The 18,576-nt window shown below is 39.4% G+C and overlaps 2 protein-coding genes across 5 annotated transcripts in view; one reads left to right on the top strand and one right to left on the bottom strand.

The window, feature by feature from the left end:
* LOC119723616 (zinc finger protein DZIP1L-like) overlaps positions 1-16,301 on the top strand; it is a 33,211-nt gene extending 16,910 nt beyond the window's left edge. For all 4 annotated transcript variants that reach the window (XM_038194360.1, XM_038194362.1, XM_038194363.1 and 1 more), the window contains 8 exons: positions 933-1,012; positions 9,312-9,504; positions 11,163-11,424; positions 12,365-12,734; positions 14,109-14,273; positions 14,496-14,608; positions 14,978-15,075; positions 15,527-16,301. In XM_038194360.1, the coding sequence (XP_038050288.1) occupies positions 933-1,012; positions 9,312-9,504; positions 11,163-11,424; positions 12,365-12,734; positions 14,109-14,273; positions 14,496-14,608; positions 14,978-15,075; positions 15,527-15,615 (1,370 nt within the window). In that variant the 3' untranslated portion in view covers positions 15,616-16,301. The remainder of the gene's footprint in view (positions 1-932; positions 1,013-9,311; positions 9,505-11,162; positions 11,425-12,364; positions 12,735-14,108; positions 14,274-14,495; positions 14,609-14,977; positions 15,076-15,526) is intronic.
* On the bottom strand, positions 1,782-6,816 carry LOC119723618 (E3 ubiquitin-protein ligase TRIM56-like). The gene is made up of 2 exons (XM_038194364.1): positions 5,524-6,816; positions 1,782-2,757 (listed from the first exon to the last, which is right to left on the bottom strand). Exons 1-2 carry the CDS (start codon positions 6,788-6,790, stop codon positions 2,132-2,134), a joined length of 1,893 nt encoding a protein of 630 aa, XP_038050292.1. The 5' UTR covers positions 6,791-6,816; the 3' UTR covers positions 1,782-2,131.
* Positions 16,302-18,576: the final 2,275 nt, after the last annotated feature.

Genomic DNA, 18,576 nt, shown 5'->3' with positions numbered 1-18,576 from the left:
CACTGTGGCCCTGAATGCTTTAAGTCAAATAAAAACTGTACTCTGGCTCCAAAAACAGGTGGCCAGACCTAGTCATAAATCGTTTTAGTCAAGGCTCCTAAATCCTAAATCCACAGCCTGAATTGATGCCACAATTTGGAAATTTGCCAAATTGGCTCTCTTTATGTACTTTAAGGGAAGTTAATTTGAATTAAATTGAATTTTATTAACAATTCATTTAATGAGCAACTCTACCATTCTTTTTCTGAATATACATGTATTCTTCATGTTAACATGACACTTTGTATATTTTTAAGGTCAGACTTTGATTTTGCCCTTTTATGTGTAAAGCAACAATTTAGAAATTATACAATTTTAATTCTATCACTCAAGACTTAGCTTACAGTCATACAACCTGACTTTCTGTGACTCTTCGGTTGTAATACTACAAATGCTTAACACTTCATTTGACCTCTTCTTTCATATCATCATATTACCATTGCGATAAACATCACTTATTTAACCAGGTTTTCAAAGCAAATAATTTGTTTCAAATCTGAAAATAGCATACATTTTCAAACAGATTTGTTTTCTAAATTTCTTCAGATAGCTCTTCCAGCAATGGAAATCTTGCCTGCTCAGTATTTTCACTTTATCAAAAACATTTAGTTTTTACATTTTTGACATACATTGTATTGTCTTAATACAGAGTTATAACAAATCTTAGTCAGATTAGTTGAGAAGAAAAAAAAAAACCTTTGCAACTGAATCTTCAATCTGTTTTTTTGTTGTTGCCATAACTCTCTGTTTGCACTTAAAATCTTCAAAATAATGGAGCACATTTCACACTTTAAGCAGTTGCGGTAAAACCTTAGTACATGCACTTGCATTTAAACAGTGGTCCTTTTCATTCAAGAGATCAAAACAAGACTTTTCTTTTCAATCTTCGACAGAAGATGATGAGAGAGAGAAACTGAAACAAGACTTGGAGTCACACCTGAGAAAGAATCTTGAGAAGCAAGGAGTACCGGAGGTAAGGTTACTTCTTACTACTAATAAAAATAATTACAGAGAATTTATATGGCTCACAGTATCTGGAGGACCATTCAAAGGCACCATCTATAAGGCCAAAAAAAAAAGTCTCTGGTTTCTGGTATGGAGCTTGCCCCAAAAGTGGTGCGGCGACGTGGCTTTTTTTTTTTTTTTTACCTGTTTTTTTTTTTTTTTTTTTGGCTTCAAATTTCGGCTGATGACTGCAAATGGTGCCCGACTAAACTTAGTGCAAATACATGGGAGTCCAGAGAGGCCACATAAAGCTTATTCTCGATCATAACCCCATCTAAAAACATGTTAAAATTGTGCAGCAGCAGGATACCAGTCAAACCAGTGAGTTTGGCGGTTTTGAGACATCATCTTGTTTTGAAAAAAAAACTTTTTCATTTTGCCGACGCGCATGGCTACGGCAACGCGCGTGCATACCAGAAACCGGAGACTTTTTTTTTTGGCCTAACCAGACTTTTTGTTTTATTATTTTTATGTTTTTATTATTATTTTTTATTACGAGCCAAACAATTGAATTTCCATTTGTCGCTGAATAAAATTATTCCTCCCATTGCAGGAATGTGACAAATTCATTATTTGTTATATTACAACATCTATATCCTCGTCATCTGATTAGTCACAGCCAATAGTGTGACCGTGCAATGGAATACCATTTACCTTGGAATGGTACTTCCATTTTTGCGGGTATGCGCTGTGGCGGAGTGCGCCGTGTTTTTAGATGAAAAAGTCAATGACATGTGATCAACGACCCACCAATCAGATGACTTGGATTTTTTTCAGGTATTGTACGTGTATAATTTGGGTGATCAGCCTTGAAGCCTACACATGATCTTACAGCCATTGAGCCGTTTGACTTCTCGATGAAACAACTGAGGAAATATTTTTAATAATGGTAACTTTTGTTGATTGAGCCTTTATTGGCTGGTCATGTCGATACAGTTACACAGTTATCCATTTTGTTTGTGCTTTAAGTCTTCATTAAAAAGCCAAAGCTTCACAAAACTTGATTTCTTAAATATCTAGAGGGCATTTTTTTTATCAGTTGATATCTTAAACGACAAATGATTTATGCAGCAGTCACTGGATGACATCACACCCTGTGGTACACCTTGACTGAGTTGCCTTCGACCACTGCCAGCTTTCCATTGGATGTGAATGTCATTCCACGTGGGTCATTCAGACCCTGATGAACCAGGCAATCAAGAAACCTGCCATCTAGGTCATAGTGATGAATATGACCAGTGCCAATCTCATTTCTCATTGCAAGGTAGATACCTGACCTGTCACAGCATACACCACGGCAGCTACTCACTGGCTTACCATGGATGGTTGGTTTGATTGTGGACAGTGTATTACCTTTCCTATCAGTAATATCCACTTTCCTTGTGATACCTCCACTGACCATAACTCTGTCTGCGTCGTCATGAACAGCCAGGTAGGTAGGTGGGGTTTTAACTGGTATGGTGTGTAGTATCTCACCATCAATGGGTCTGTGCTCAGTCCACACCATTCGCTTGACGTCACCCACTAAGATGGTACCATCTTCCCTGACTGCCACACTCTGTGGGTCGACTTGCGTCTTGTCGTCCTCACCCTTTGGCTCTGTAAGAACCGGGAATCCTGCCCACTCGTCTGTGTTATAAAGCGTGACACACTTGTTGTGTTCTACGACTACCAAGAGATTTTGATTGGGAACAAATGCAGCCGCAAGTGGACCTGGGAAAAAGAAAAGCTATTATATTTATGAATTTATATTTTCCAGCACTAGCGTCCACCATAGTAAATCACATACATATTTTTTTTAGGCCCCCCAAAAAATAAGTCGGTCTCTGGTCAGCGCGCGCGTCGATTTTAATCATGCGCATCGCTTTTTTTTTTCCCAAAATGTTCCGCGGTAGCTCCAACAGCGCCCTCCATTTCCGCACCTCAAATTTTTTTTACCAAAGGGCACCAAGGAATGGGAAATTGCACCAAGGCAAATGATCAAAAGCACCAAGGCAAATTATGGAGGACACCAATGTACATGAGGACTCCAAAAAAGCAAAATAGAACCCCACCTTGTCTGGCAATCCAAGCTAGAAGAAAAAAAGAAAAAAAGCAAAAAAAAAAAAAAAAGCCGCGTGGCCGCATCAATTCCAGAACTTTGGTCTGACCAGAGACCGAATTTTTTTTTTTTTTTTTGGCCTTATGTGAAAAAAGTAAAGATTATCAGATGATCTGTTGTTTTGTCTTGATCCCTACAAAATTCTTCCAAAAGGCTAAACACGTCATGTACCGTTTTATGCAATCATTATTTCCACAAAGTACTGTCGAAATATCAATATTACTCAAATATTTGATATTATTTTGGTATCAATATCGTCGATAGCAATTTTTTAATCAAATTGAAATATCGAAAACTGCAACTGTGTGATATGATATCGAAAGTATCGAAAATGCTTGAACAGATTATCGTCAAAATAAATCATCGGTTTGTGTTTTTACTCTGTGTTGAACGTTTGCTGTATACAGTCGACTCCCGTTATAACGAGCTCGGTCATAACGATATCCCGAATGTAACGAGCACATTCTCCCAGTCCCGATCAATTTGTGTACATTACTATGGGGAAATATTTGGTTATTACGTGCACGGACATAACGAGACTTCGGCTATTACGACGATTTTGGCCGACCCAATACGAGGAAAAGCATTGTTCTCAACCCATTTACAACGACATCTTTTCAAAACTACGGGCATTGCAGCTTGTCAACGACAGACCTTTTGTCCCGGGTATCGAGCCCAACAATGTACGTTTGTAAAGACTTCAATCCAACGTTATTTCATCTCGCCAATCTTTATAAATAAATTCAATGGGACTGTGATAATCGGCGCAGTGGACCGTTGGTCTAGTTGCTAATCCCCTGCTGCGGTTTCCCTTAGCGTGACCAGGCTTTGAAGTTTGCTTACGACTGCGGTACCACGTTTCTAGATTATTACAAACGGACAATAGGGTGCGCTCAGGAGATAAGTGTTAACATTGTAAGGAATAGCCTTTAGTACTGCCGCCCGAACACCGGGTGCGTAATTGCTCCCTATTGTTGGCTTGTGGCTATTAAAAAATACGTAAAAGAAAGAATAGCACATCGTACTCCATCGAGACAACTGTCAAGATTTTTACTGCAATGGCTTCAATCAAGAACAAGCGAAAGGGACATTCCATCGAGACCAAGATGGAAATCATCAGGGCCGTCGATGCCGGACGCAAGAAGGCTGATGTTCGTTTCAAGTACCCTGGCAACCATCATGAAGAACCGAGAAAACATCACGTCAAACTTTGACATATACATTGTACAAATATTAATCCGAAATTATTACTTTTGTTTATTTATTATCATTAACTTAAAAAAATTCCTCCAGAGAAACAATAATCACCAATTGCTGCGAAAAGTCAAAGTTCAATTACACATGGAGACACTTAAACCCGGAAGTAATATTAGCGCCCTCTCTTGGCCGATTCCAGCAAATGCAAAATGAAAGCAAAATGTCACTTCACACGAATGTGTGCCATAGTTAACCGAAATAATTACAATTTCAAAGAATCCCTTCAGAAACAATAATACCCAACTGCTCCAATAAGTCAAAAACAAAAAGTAAAGTTCTACATCTAAGGATCAGGAGTCACTAAAACCCGGAAGTAATAGTATTGGCGCCCTCTCTTGCCCGATTCCAGCAAATGCAAAATGAAAGCAAAATTTCACTCGGCACGATTTGTGGGAGTGACATTTGCCTGATTCTTCTCAGCGATTCTTCTCAGCAATGATGCCTTTTCCTCCGGATTCAGGTCCTCAAATATTAAACAATGTTCCCTTAAAGGTATTTTATTCATTTCATTTATTCATCACCATTAGTTAAATATTTAATATACATTAATAACATGCAGATGTACATACCAACAAATGACCATCTTTTCATGTCTTCGGACGTGCGTAACACGATTTAAACACGCGCGCACATGTACCGTACCTTGTGCACAACGAATGGGGAAAACTGCGCTCCGGTTTTAGCGAGGTTCCGGCTATAACGACAGTATTGTTAAAGTCCATCGGACCTCATTATAACGGGAGTCGACTGTATTGTAATAAAACTTGTTGGCAACTTGTGCTTGTGACTGGAAATTATAAAAACATTAGGAAATGCCAAGCTGTTGGAAAATTGGGACTTTTTGTTTTGCTTGAAGAAGTTTCATTGTCTATATTTATCCACATTTTCTTTAATTTTTACATGGGATAATCGATATATTGATTATTGACAATTCTGATATCGACGGTGCGTACATACACCTTGCACACATGACCACTGTCGGCCCTGTGCATAGACATGCACTATCAACTTGTGAACGCGGACAAACATGTGTTTTCATTAGTTGCGGTGCAAACTTAAAGTAATGGTAATGGAAGTACATTGTAGATTGTGCTTGTATATAAACATGAAAAGAAACTTACGTGCATTAAGCCCAATATTTTCCCGGTGTTTTCCCTCAGTGCTGCAGATAACAACGTGATTGTTAGAAAAGTCTGTCACAGCCATTTTGCCAGACTGAGTAGCAGTTATATCAGTGAAATCTCCTGCACCTCTTACTTGATTTCTAAACTCGTGGCACATCTCCCACTTGCATGCTTGAACCTCCAGCGTGCCCAGATTGATGTTACCAATCTTCTGACCTTTGGTGAAACTCAGATATGAAAGCTTGGGATCAATCTGGGGAGGATTTTGACCCTTCAGTGATTTCAATTCTTTGCAGATGATAGGATGGAGGGAAAGAAAATCACCGTCTGATGCTGTGTTGGTGACTTCTTTTGATGTCAGCAGTGAATGTTGCCTTGCTTTTAGCATCATGTTCACTGTTTTGTCATGTTCATCGTATACACGGTTGCGATCCTCTTGAAGTTGTTTGAGTTCATCACTGATTTTTTTTTCTTGAGATTTTACATGATCCATCATCTTAGCTGCTCTGTTCTGTACTGTTTCCAAGGTAGTTGTGATGTTCTGTGCCAGCTTCTGCTTAGCTCGAGATGAAGCAAACAAACGTAGTTGGAGTCCGTCGATTCCTTTTTCAAAATTGGTAAACACATCCTTCAGTGTCTCTTTGTATTTGAAAGAAGCCTCTCCAGAGTCAATGTAGCAATGGTCAGGTTTACAGTGGTCCACAACAGTACAATCCCTGCAGATTAACTCCTCACATGTCTTACAGTAAAACCGCCTCACTTCCCCCTTGTGTTTCTGGCATTTAGGCGCATCTTCTGATGTTTTTTTCACTGTTACCTTCCCCTGACGAATGTCCTCCAAAGTAGCCACTGTGTGGTTTGAATTAGCAGAAAATCGCAAGTGTGTCTTGTGACAGTTTGGGCAGACATTCTGTGCACATTCCAGACAACGATGCAAAGCCTCATTTTTCTCATCACATATCTCACAGATGGCCTTGGCGTTTTCTGAACAAGACACCTTTTCCTGTAAAGAGACCTCCTCCACTATTCCCATCAAATGGAAATTTGTTTTCAGGCCTTGAATGAGTGTCTCTGGAAGTACTGTCTCTCGTCGACATACTGGGCACGGAATCTTTGGTTCACCTCCATACCTGCTAGTGTAGTATTTCTCCAGACATTTTTCGCAGAAACTGTGGAGGCAATCCAGTATCTTGGGCTGTTCATATCTGTCTTGGCATATGTTACATTCAAGATGGTCACTAATCTTCTCTAGAGCTGCAGCCATTTTAATCTGGGGACAAACATTGATGAATAATGGCATGAATTCAAAATGGTTAATTTGCAATTTCAAAAATGCAAACTATTGTATTTATAAAAATATAATCACCAGGCGAGTCTTTCCGTGAAATTTTTTTAAGGCATAAATGTACAAAAAAACACCGAATTAACAGCAATAAAACAATGAGAAAAATATTGCTATTTTTGTACCCAAATGCTCAAACTCTGTAACCAATGCAGGTTTTACGAATTCAATATTTGTGTTTAATTGTGATGTTCGCTCGCAACTTCTGCATAGAAGCAATGCCCATTTCAAAAATTAAAAATAGGGATTCATTATATCTTTGCCTTGTGATTTCATTGTGGGTTTTCAACAACAGAAATGGTATGGTTTGTAACAAAACTTGTTTTCTCAAACTGTGCGAGCTACAATTTGTTTACGAAAATGAAACAACTTTTACCCACAAATAATTTCTTACCTTCAAATGTACTCTAAAGCCTCTAGAAAATACAGATTATTCCTGGCAGAGTCTACTTTGTATTTTCAGAAAATTCACTTTAATGAAAAGAAAAAAATCTGATAATCTTTGTTGTGGCAAAAATCATCATGACTGAACAGCCAAATTTTAGGTGCGGTTGCTTCACTTGCATGTGATCAAAATGGCGCCTTCAATAAAAAAAAAACCCAACACAACTATTTCTGAATGTTAACAGCTAAAAATAAATCTGGGTTTTTCCTGCTTGCATTCTATTGGACACTTTCCCCTCACGCTGCAGAGGGAGTTCGGAAAAGTGCAACTTGCTATTTACACAAGCTGTATGTGTACCCAGACACTCTGAATGTGCCTACCAAGCCATAGCATGTGACCTCCATGCCCTTTTTTATCCTGCATTAAGTACATGTACAATGTCTGCAGCAGACAATGCAATAGGCCTATACATTGGTACCAGTCAAATGGTTTTGCCTTCCTTCAAATGATTATACAGCCTGTCTCCAAAAAAATGGTACAATCGAAAACAATTTTTTTCAATATTAAATCTCAACATAAGTAAGTCGTTTTGAGCGTCACATTAAAGAAAAAAGACCAGGCTTTCCAATACTTTTTGTTTCATCTCATTTGCTTTTGTCAATCCAGAGATAACTCCAGTTTACTGCGGAACACAAAAATCGAGTTTGTGCCACAGTACTCGAAACAACTCTGCCCATGCATAAAAGTGGCACAAAATCGATTTTGGTGTATCGCACTAAATAGATCTCTGAATTGACAAAAGCAAATAAGATCAAACAAACACTATTGGAAAGCCCAGTCTTTGTTCTTTAATATTATGCCAAGTAAGAATGACTTATTTTGAAATTTCATATTTAACCAATTTTTTTTCTGATTGTACCATTTTTTTTAGACAGGCTGTAGAAAGAACATCAGTAGGCAGGGCTGTGTTATTCATAAGTACAGGAGGCGGCAGCACATTTGCTGCCATTGCAATTGATGATTTTTTTCCAGGGCAAAACTGAAGGGCAAAACCTAATTTGAATTTTTTTATCAGGTTTTAAGATAAATACACCAGCTCTGGATACAGGGGCACGGTTTTCTAGTGCTTTATAGTAGAAGGGGGGGGGGAGGAGAATCAAACTATGTAGTGCATACACTCGCTTATATTTATACACAGCTCACGGTTTCTGTACACAGCTCATGGTGACGGCAAAACTCTTGTAATCTTATTGATCCCTTTTCTATGCCTTTGACAATGTATACTGTGGTTTTTTTCTGGTAGTGTGTCAGTGGATACTCCTTCGTCTGGCATTTTTTCTGCGTTTTATGCAAATGAAATTTTTATGTTACTGTATTTGTATTGTGTCGTCTAATCAAAGTTTTGGGAGACAATAACCATTCCTAAATTCTTTATGCCAGTGTGACCGTATGCCCATATCACCGTATGACCGTATAATGTTAAATTTTTGAAATTTCTCTCGTTTCCTAAACATTCACCAGAATTCCATAAAATTAGGACACAGGGGTCATTGAATAGCAAAGATAATGTGGAATATATTTCAAGTCAAAGGTGATAGGTCAGAGGTCAACTGAGGTTAATAATGAAATAATTCACCGTTTTGGGGTAACCTTTACAACATATTGTACATGCTTTCATGGATTTTGATGAAACTTGGATGCAGTAACCCTTGGGTAGGAAGACACAATTCTTCATCGGATTTCAAAGGTCACTAGAGTCACTAGAGGTCATTGTTATACCTCAAATATATTTTTTTTTCTACAGAATTTGATGAATGCTAATGTCACTTGCATGGAGTGATCCTTGGGTGAGGGTCAAACGTGATCAAAAATGCACACAATTACTAGTACCTTTCTTTACAACACAGAATATATGGATCGACGGCAGAAAAAAGGCAACATATGTACACTGTATTTACAAATTTTGAATTTTTGTTGGGCTCTTTTTACAATGCTGAAATGTTGCTAGAACTGTGTTACCATGGTGACAAGAGAATATCCTTTCTGCCTTGTTTCCAGGGTGTGAAGGGCATCACCTCCAACTCCCTCGACAACAAGTTGAGACGACTCAAGGAGCAACGACAGGTGTTGGCCAGGGCCCATCCTACCTTCTATGACATCAGGAAGAGATTGAAGGAAGACGTGGAGAAGATGGTGGCTGGGAAACGACGAGGCGCCAAGAAGATGGCGGCCAGTAAACGTCCCAAGTCAAGTGAGAATGATACTTGCCTTGAAATAACAACTACTTAAAAGTGAACCTTCTATTTGTCTTGGAATCTTAACATTGTTTGATTTTTTTTTTTTTTTTTTTTAAATCTGGCTTTGCCCTCCGTGTTATAAGTGTGTAGTGCTGCACACTTAAAGAACCGAACTTTGAGGATCAGTTGCAGCACTATAAGTGTGTATGCGTAGTGCTTTTCAATAGCTTTGAAAATAATGTATCTCTCATGACAAATTCGAACCCAAGATCAAGCGTATCTTATTGCAAATGTGTTTTAATGTTCAAACTCTGAGTTTTCAAGTATCACCTGGGCCTAATTTCATGGCTGTACTTACTGTCAGTGAAAAGTCCCTGCTTACTGTACAAATTCTGTGCTTTACGGTAGGCGTGTTTCACGGGTAAGCAAGGAATCTGGCGCATGCATACATCTTGTAACTAAGGATTCTGTGCCTACAGGGTTAGCGCAGAATTTTTCTGCTATCGTGGTTAGCACAGAATGGTGATCGCAAGTGTGGAATTCTGTGGTAAGCAGAGCCATGAAATTAGGCCCTGGGGCCAATTTCACGGCGCTGCTAAGCACAAAAATTTGCTTAGCACAAAAAAGGTCTGGCTTGTAAAAGCAGGTTACCAGCCAAATTTCCATGTGATGTATATTGCTTGTGATTGGTATTCAGCTGTTGTTTGCTTAGCACAAAAATCACATGGAGTTTTGGCTGGTAACCTGGGGCGAATTTCACGGTGCTGCTCAGCACAAAAATTTGCTTAGCACAAAAAAAGGCTGGTTTAATATAAAAGCAGGTTACCAGCCAAAACTCCACGTGATGTATATTGCTCGTGATTGGTATTCAGCTGTTGTTTGCTTAGCACAAAAATCACATGGAGTTTTGGCTGGTAACCTGGGGCGAATTTCACGGTGCTGCTCAGCACAAAAATTTGCTTAGCACAAAAAAAGGCTGGTTTAATAAAAAAGCAGGTTACCAGCCAAATGTCCATGTGATGTATATTGCTTGTGATTGGTATTCAGCTGTTGTTTGCTTAGCACAAAAATCACATGGAGTTTTGGCTGGTAACCTGGGGCAAATTTCGCGGTGCTGCTCGGCACAAAAATTTGCTTAGCACAAAAAAAGGCTGGTTTAATATAAAAGCAGGTTACCAGCCAAAACTCCACGCGATGTATATTGCTTGTGATTGGTATTCAGCTGTTGTTTGCTTAGCATTGAAAATCGCATGGGGTTTTGGCCAGTAACCTACTTTTATAAGCCTGACTTTTTTTGTGCTAAGCAAATTTTTGTGCTTAGCAGCGCCGTGAAATTGGCCCCAGGTCAGTTGAGTTTAGGTAGTTGTCTGTCTTATCTTTCATTATTTTGCCATCAAATTGTCTGTTTCTATACAACCAAGTGCGCACTCTAAATCATCACATTTCAAAACCGCACAATTTATCCAATATACTTTTGGTCATTTTTTATCCTGTAAAAATAAATCCTCTATAATTGTCATCATTTTTTGGTTCGATATCACGTTTACATTTTTTGTTTTATTTCTAATTTTGCTGAAGATGAATTCTTGATCTCAACTATTCGAAACAAATCAAATAAAATCAATGAAATACTTTTGGATTGATTGTAGTCGATTTGATTACTTTACCACAGCTTCGCCCAAGCCTAAACCAACTGCTAAGCTCTCTAAAGGCAAACATCCAGCTTCCAAAACCCCTCATCAGTCCCAAGCAAAGACCGCCAAACCATCAACCTCATCATCTGGGGTCAAACGGTCGGGCGTCGGCCACGCCCAGCAATCAATTAAGGAACCAGCGAGACAGGTGCCTCCACCCGTGGCTCCTAGGAGCTCAGAGTTGCCCAAGTCATCCTCACTGAAATCAGGCAGCAAGCCACCAGGATCGCCTGCTAGAGTGTGAGTCAACAGAAATTCCTAACTGAGTCAACTTCCTTTTTCAAACAATTTATTGAGTATTTCATATCTCTAAGTTTTTAAGAAGTTTTCATAATAATAGATTTGTTTTTCCCTGTGAGATTTCATCAACAACACTTCTAAAAGGAGGAGAGTTCACGATTTGTTGTAATTTCTCTCATTTTTTTTTTTTTTTATCCCCCTGGCTTTCAAACCAAACAGGGGGATATTGCAATCGCATATTCCTTCGTTGTGTCCGTGGGTAGGCATTACATTCACTGTGTGGACTTCCGAACAAAAGAGGTCTACATAAACCAGGTAGAGGAGCCATTGTGTGGACTTGGGCAAGTCCACACAGTGTTCTTCCATTTCTGAAAAACAGGTTTAGAGGCATTTGGGGGTTAGGTTTATCTGTGGCAAAATGAAGAGAAACACTAAAGGGGATCATAGAAAAAAGATTGTGTTGAAAGAGTTTTCACAGTTTGAGAAAAATGATTTTGTTCACTGGTTTTTCTTAACTACATGAAACCAAGGGAATGTCCACACTTGGTATGTAACGTAAACTTGTGTCTGTCCACGTGTGTGTGTTCCAGTTCACTGAAAGTTCAGTCATCAATCTCAACCAAACTTTAAAGGTGGTCTGTGGAGAGAAGGCCGACGTCAAAAAAATCCTTTCCAATGTGGATATTTACGAGGTCTCTGGAGAGCTCACCTCAGTATTACTAATGACTCTAACATATGTTAGTCCGGTGTCTCACCCAAACTCTCCATTCAACCCAAACTCCCCATTCAACTGAGAACTGGTACCTGCCGGGTGGACAATCAAGGCCGTCACTGAAAATTGTCCTTATAACTGCCTGTACATGCACATGAATACAAACTGCTAGGATGCCAGGGGGATCCCGCAAGTTTTACTTGCAGTATATTTCTTGTGTTCATTCAGATCTTTCGATGTCAATGGCGAGGCTGATTTTGATTCCGACGCTGAGGATGAGGATGATGACACTTCGGAAGATGAAGAAGAAGAAGACGATAGTGATTTTTCTCTGGATGAAGACAGTCCCGACGCGGACATCAATCGACGTCCGCCTGTATCCATCCCTGCCTCGTCCCTCCCTACTCAGCCTAGCGCTAGGGGCACAGCCGAGGGAATGGACGATGACAGCGAGTGGGACTCGGAAGACATCAGCGAGCTGGAAGAGATGAGTCGTGAGGAGAACGGAAGAGGAAGTCAACGTCAGCAGAAGGAGGAGCAGGAATGGCAACAGCAGCAAGAAAGGAAGGCGAGGCCCATACCGGCTGGTAGACCAAAGGTTAGTTTGATAAACGTATTCACTTGTCAAAAACACTGACAAAGCAGAAGCAGCAGGTGTAATACCTACAGCAGCAGCAACAACAGCAACAACAAAAGTATCTCCAACAGTAGTGGCAGCAGCAGGAATCGTAGGAATGAGATACAGCCGTGACGGGTACCCGGGTACCCCCGTAACCCGACCGCTGATTATGGGTACCTGCGTCCATTTTATCGATTTTATGACCCGAAACCGCCTTTGTAAATTTTGACACAACATTTCAGAAGTAACTCCAACATTAGCGGCAGCAGCAGGAATAATAGGAATGAGATACAGCCGTGACGGGTACCCGGGTACCCCCGTAACCCGACCGCTGATTACGGGTACCTGAGTCCATTTGATCGATTTTATGACCCGAAACCGCCTTTGTAAATTTTGACAGCATTTCAGAAAGGCAAGCGCCCTTTTCTATTGATTACTTGCTGAGCTAGCTATGCTTGCTCCCAGCTTTACGCACGCACCATTGTTAGCCGTGATGCGTGTACACACTGTGTAGGCTATTCACTGACTGATGGCTGCTCAACCGACTTCATGTAAACATCGGTGAACATCACTAACTTTGCCACAATAATGACTTTACTTCCAGGTTTTTCCCTTACGGGAATCGTGTACCCGGTCCCAACAAAAGCTGCATACGCACACCCTTAGAATGAGAGAGAGCCAGACTCATGTTTGGATCAGTTTTTATTCCAGGTCCCATCGCTTTTTAATTTTTGTCCATGCATTAATTTTTGGGAACTATTTGATCCTGTTTCCAATAATGTTGTTTGTACTTGCATATTACTATTGTAGAAATGCTAAATTTTGTTACAAAATTGTGGTTTTAATTAGATTTTTCTCCTAATTTTACCAGGTTGATACTTCAGATGAATTGGAAACCATTGTCATGAACCATATATTTAGCAGACCTTTTGAAGAAAAATTATAGAAGCTTTAGTAGATGTATGAGAGTCATTTTTCCATTTTTCAGTAATGCTCCTGCTGTCCGAAGAGTCACAGACAGTCACAAAAATCAATCCTCTTCCCCTGCCTGCAACAGTCAGATCATGTTTCAAGCAAGCACTGTGACTAGTCAAATTCAGACAACCGACAAAAGCAGGCAATTGGCAGGCACAGCTGGCTTATCAATCACCTACAGTCCAAGCATAGCTGAATCATAAACAGTCACATCCAGTCAATCCTGGTTTGTGTAGGCTGGGAGCTCTTTACTGTTGAAAACAGTCACTTGACTGATTTTGACTGAAAGGACAACTTTGCACAGAATGTATGTTTGCATAGGAGGGTTAAACAAAAATGCAGTTGAAACGACTTTTTTCTTTATCATTCACTTTTCAGAGTCCAGCGATTGCCAAAAAGGCTGAACAAATTGAGCAGTTGCTGTCTTCGCGTCGCTCAGACCACAAACCAGTGGGCGGGGTCGACCTCGGGGTCAAAGGTCAGTCAAGTAACCTCCGACCTGATTCGCGGGATGATGTACGATCACCATCGCCACGGATACCGGTAAGCTGAGAGCAAAACATAAAATGTCCACTCAAAAATCCATACTCGTTGTTTTGTTCTAGATGTTTTCTCCAATTCAGATTTTTTTTTTCGTCATATTTCAAAAGGTTCCGGTAGATTTTTTTTTTTTTTTTAATGGATAGAGATCAGACTTGATATCACTTATCCTAGAAGAATGCAAAAAAAAACATGCAGCACTCACTTTTTGTTTTTTCCTCCAAGACTTTACCTGATGCAAGCGATGAAGATGACGACGATAGCTTTGCCGTCTCGTCTCTAGATGGAAGCAACTACTCCGTGCCTCGCACGAAAGCACCCTCTGGGCCGGTACCTGCGTAAGTTGCTGTTACATAACAACCACGACTATGTTTCATTCTTTTTTTCGATGCCAAGTTTCTTTTTAAGCATATTCAAGTGTTTTTCAAAAAAAAAATGTTCAATTTCCTTCGTGTCAATTCCGTCTCCCCAATCTTTGGCGTAATGTTGCGCTCATGATTAGCAATCTAAACAGGGCCCAACTCTCATTGAGCTGCAAAATGGAAAATAAAAATATTATGCTTTTGAGCATAAATAAGCTGAAAAACCACTTTTGGTCGGAGCCTCATTTCTTAATCAAAATGTCCAATGCTTAATGAATATCAATGTATTTGTAAACTTCACTCACTTTGACATGGTAATCCCTTTTCCCCCTTATAACAATGCAGACCGAGGCAGGGTTCTAGACCTCCGACAACAGGCAGTCGAAAGTCGGACACAGATATGTCCAATACCTATGGCACCAGCATGTGGGGATCGTCAAAAGGTAAACAAATATTTATTTGCATCTTTGATTATTTTGTTATTTCTTCAATTGTCAATTCCCTTGTGCCTCTTCCTTTAGTCTCCATATTTGATGCTTGTTTTTTCAATAACTTTTCTGATCAATTTGCTTTGTATTTCACTGTACTCTGTTTCAGTGTGTTTATCTTTGTCTCGGTCTGTTTGTCAGTCTGTCTCTCTTCGTCAAACCTAGGGAGGGTCTTTTTGTCATTGTATGTCTCGTCCTGGCTTATCATCCATCAGTCTCTGTTACTGTCTCTTTTCATCAGTCCCAAGAATAGTCACAATTTTCTATGGTTGTGTGTTCTTTTCCTCATGGTCCATCATCCGCATACTCTTGGAATCAGTCTCTGTCTGTTTGTTTGTCCATTTGTTTGTCCATTTTTCCCAATCTTCAATTTGTGATATTTTCCTGATTTTTTTTTTTTATTCAGGTCAAGGAGAATCAGGAACAGCCAAGAGTTCCTTGGTCTCAGTCACTGACTTTGACGACGATGATGATCTGGATCTCAGTGACCTTTGACACGACCAATCAGCTATGAGAATTTTTGAGAGCCCCCCTCCCCCCACAAGTATACGTTTGTAAGGCTGTGTGCGCAAGCTGCGTATTTCCCTCCACTGGGACTTTTGAAAGTGGTAAAAGGGCTCCCTCTCTTGTTCATTTGATATTTCTGAAGGAGAACAGGGACCCATATTGAGACAGAGTCCCCCAAGGCAGGGACCTAGGATCTATTCTCATGTAGCCAAAGTCTGAGGCAAAACCAGAGTTTCAAAAATGGCCCCACTTACCTCAAATGTATTCTTCTTTTTTTTCAGCAGGACTATATCGCTTACTCCGTCCAAACTTTATTCGTTGCCAGTTTATATGAATCCAGGCCAAAAAATTTACAATGTCCAAGTATTCAACTTTATTTCATCTTAAATCTTTTATAACTTGGTGTTAAGTTGCTATTTTATTTGCGTGACAAGATTACATATATAAAGTGATTCTATGGTTGTTGCACCGTGAGTTAAATGGGTCCCCCAGTTGAGACAGTTAGCCAATGAAATGAGTGCTGTGAGTCACATGACTTATTTGAATTTCGGTCAGATGGTCAGAGACTGAATGCAAATTTAGTGTCTAGTGAGTTCTTGGTTATCTAAATGGAGATATGTTTTGAATCTGTGCCAAATACTTATCCAGGAAAAGTTCAGAGGAATTTTGCTGTTGATTAGGCCAAAAAAAAAAAGTCTCCGGTTTCTGGTATGCGCGTGCGTCGCCGTAGCCATGCGCGTCGGCAAAATTAAAAAGTTTTTTTTCAATACAAGATGATGTCTCAAAACTGCCAAACTCACTGGTTTGACTGGAATCCTGCTGCTGCACAATTTTAACGTGTTTTTAGATGGGGTTATGATCGAGAATAAGCTTTAAGTGGCCTCTCTGGACTCCCATATATATGCACTAAGTTTAGTCGGGCACCATTTGCAGTCATCAGCCGACATTTGAAGCCAAAAAAAAAAAAAAAAACAGGTAAAAAAAAAATAAAAGCCGCGTCGCCGCACCACTTTTGGGGCAAGCTCCATACCAGAAACCAAAGACTTTTTTTTTTTGGCCTGAATCGAGATATGTTTTTAATCTGTTCCAAATACTTATCCAGGAAAAGTTCAGAGGAATTTTGCTTTTGATTAGTTTGATTCTGCCTTTTTTTTTTTACTGCATTGTCAGTGAAAGAAACAATGCAAATGTAGTTAGATTTTCGAGGTTTTCTAATCTCACGGTGCTTCTTAACAATAAGAAAAAAGCTGTACAAATGTGTACACATTTCAGTAATCTTAGCATTTTTTGTCCTCTGTACTAAGCATGCTCTTTGTTGCGCTTGCTGCTTATTTACCTAAAGAACAAAGTCTCTGTTAGCAGAAAATTGCACACTTAGCAGGCAGTTTACGCATGCCCTGCTCATCATCGCCTTGGTGTCCCTAAAAATCTAATTTGATTCGTTTTTCTATGATAGACTACAGGGGTGAGATTTGTCAGGATTTTTTCTGATTTCAGGATTTTCTTGTCGGGATTTTTCCTGATTTGTGGACATTTTGTCAGGATTTATCCCGATTTCAAGACTTTTTGTAGTAAGTTTTTGTGATTTCAGGACTTTTTAAAGAATCCCTTTGGAATTGCAAAGTTTTTCTGTAAGCCTGTTTTTACCTATCAAGGTATATAGAACAAAAGAAATTGTTTTTAGGGGTGCCTTAAGGCAAAGTTGTACAAGCATATTCCATGGACCCTTCGTTGCTCTGGGCCCTCGGCGACCCTCAAATGCTTTAGGGATTATTTCGTGGATATTTCAATTTCTCCCAATCTCACCCCTGAGACTAGTCCGAGGATCAGACATTCATGTGTGCAGAGCCACGGTCTAATGTCTGATATATCCTAACATGCAAATTTTATGCAAACTCGGCGCCAGCCAGTCGGAGTCGACTTTGAAGTGTGACGTCATTTCGATCAGAAATGTGGACTGAGCTATTGATTGGTCACCTTGGATGACCTGTTTTTGTAATACAACAACGGGTTACCGAAGACCTGATACAAGGCGCCCGCTGACTCTGGTCAGAAACTCGAGGTTAAGACGCAGTCTTGTGCGTAATTAATCGCCGAATCTGCTCGCGTATCATAGACCCTTGCTGTGCAAGGGGATATTCCATAGACTAATGATAGAGTGGCATTGACCCAAATCAAAGACAAAATGTTCAGGCCTTGTCTTGGAAGTTTTTTTTCCCGAGCTCAACTTGGGCCTTTGAAGTTTTACCATAAATTTTGCTAGTACAGCAACAAATGATTGTTGGAACATAAGTCATGTAGGCACATAACAATTGCACTAAACTTCCACTGTGAACTCTTTAAAAAAAAACCAAATGTTCAGACAGATATTTCATAAAACTACTGCACTTTTTGTATATAAGTTTTGTAAATTATTTCCATGAATATTTGGGCAAATGTAACATTGCTTCCTTGTGATACTGAAATTTGTAACATTTCTACTTTGAGCTAAAACACATGCTAGGATGATTTAAACTGGACAGTACTTCATTAGAACTTAATAATATTTTTTGTGTGCTTTCACATAATTCTTTGTTTTTGTGACATTTGAGGCTGTCGTTTGTACATAAAAAAAAATAATTTGAATTTCAATTTGATTGTTGAGGTTTAAACAGACACAGGACTCGTATTGTATTCATAAAATCTTTCAAATATTCCCTCCATAACAAAGTTTGTTTCGGCCATCAAAAATTGTCCATTAAAAAAATTATAAGTTAATTATTTAATGTATAAGTACTTAATTTATTCAGTTCTATGTAAATAGCTTTTATGTAATACAGGGTGTATTCATTTACATTGTATTTGTATTCATGTAATGAGTGCTAGTCTAGTTTGCAAAGTAACTTTCGGTTTCCATTATTTAGAGCAATTGTATAATATTGTTGGCCGTAACACGCAAAATAATTTTTT

The sequence above is a fragment of the Patiria miniata genome, unplaced genomic scaffold (genome assembly GCF_015706575.1).
Source record: "Patiria miniata isolate m_02_andy unplaced genomic scaffold, ASM1570657v1 HiC_scaffold_17, whole genome shotgun sequence".
In the NCBI taxonomy this organism is placed as follows: Eukaryota; Metazoa; Echinodermata; class Asteroidea; order Valvatida; family Asterinidae; genus Patiria; species Patiria miniata.
This window is presented reverse-complemented; position numbering and strand designations above follow the sequence as displayed.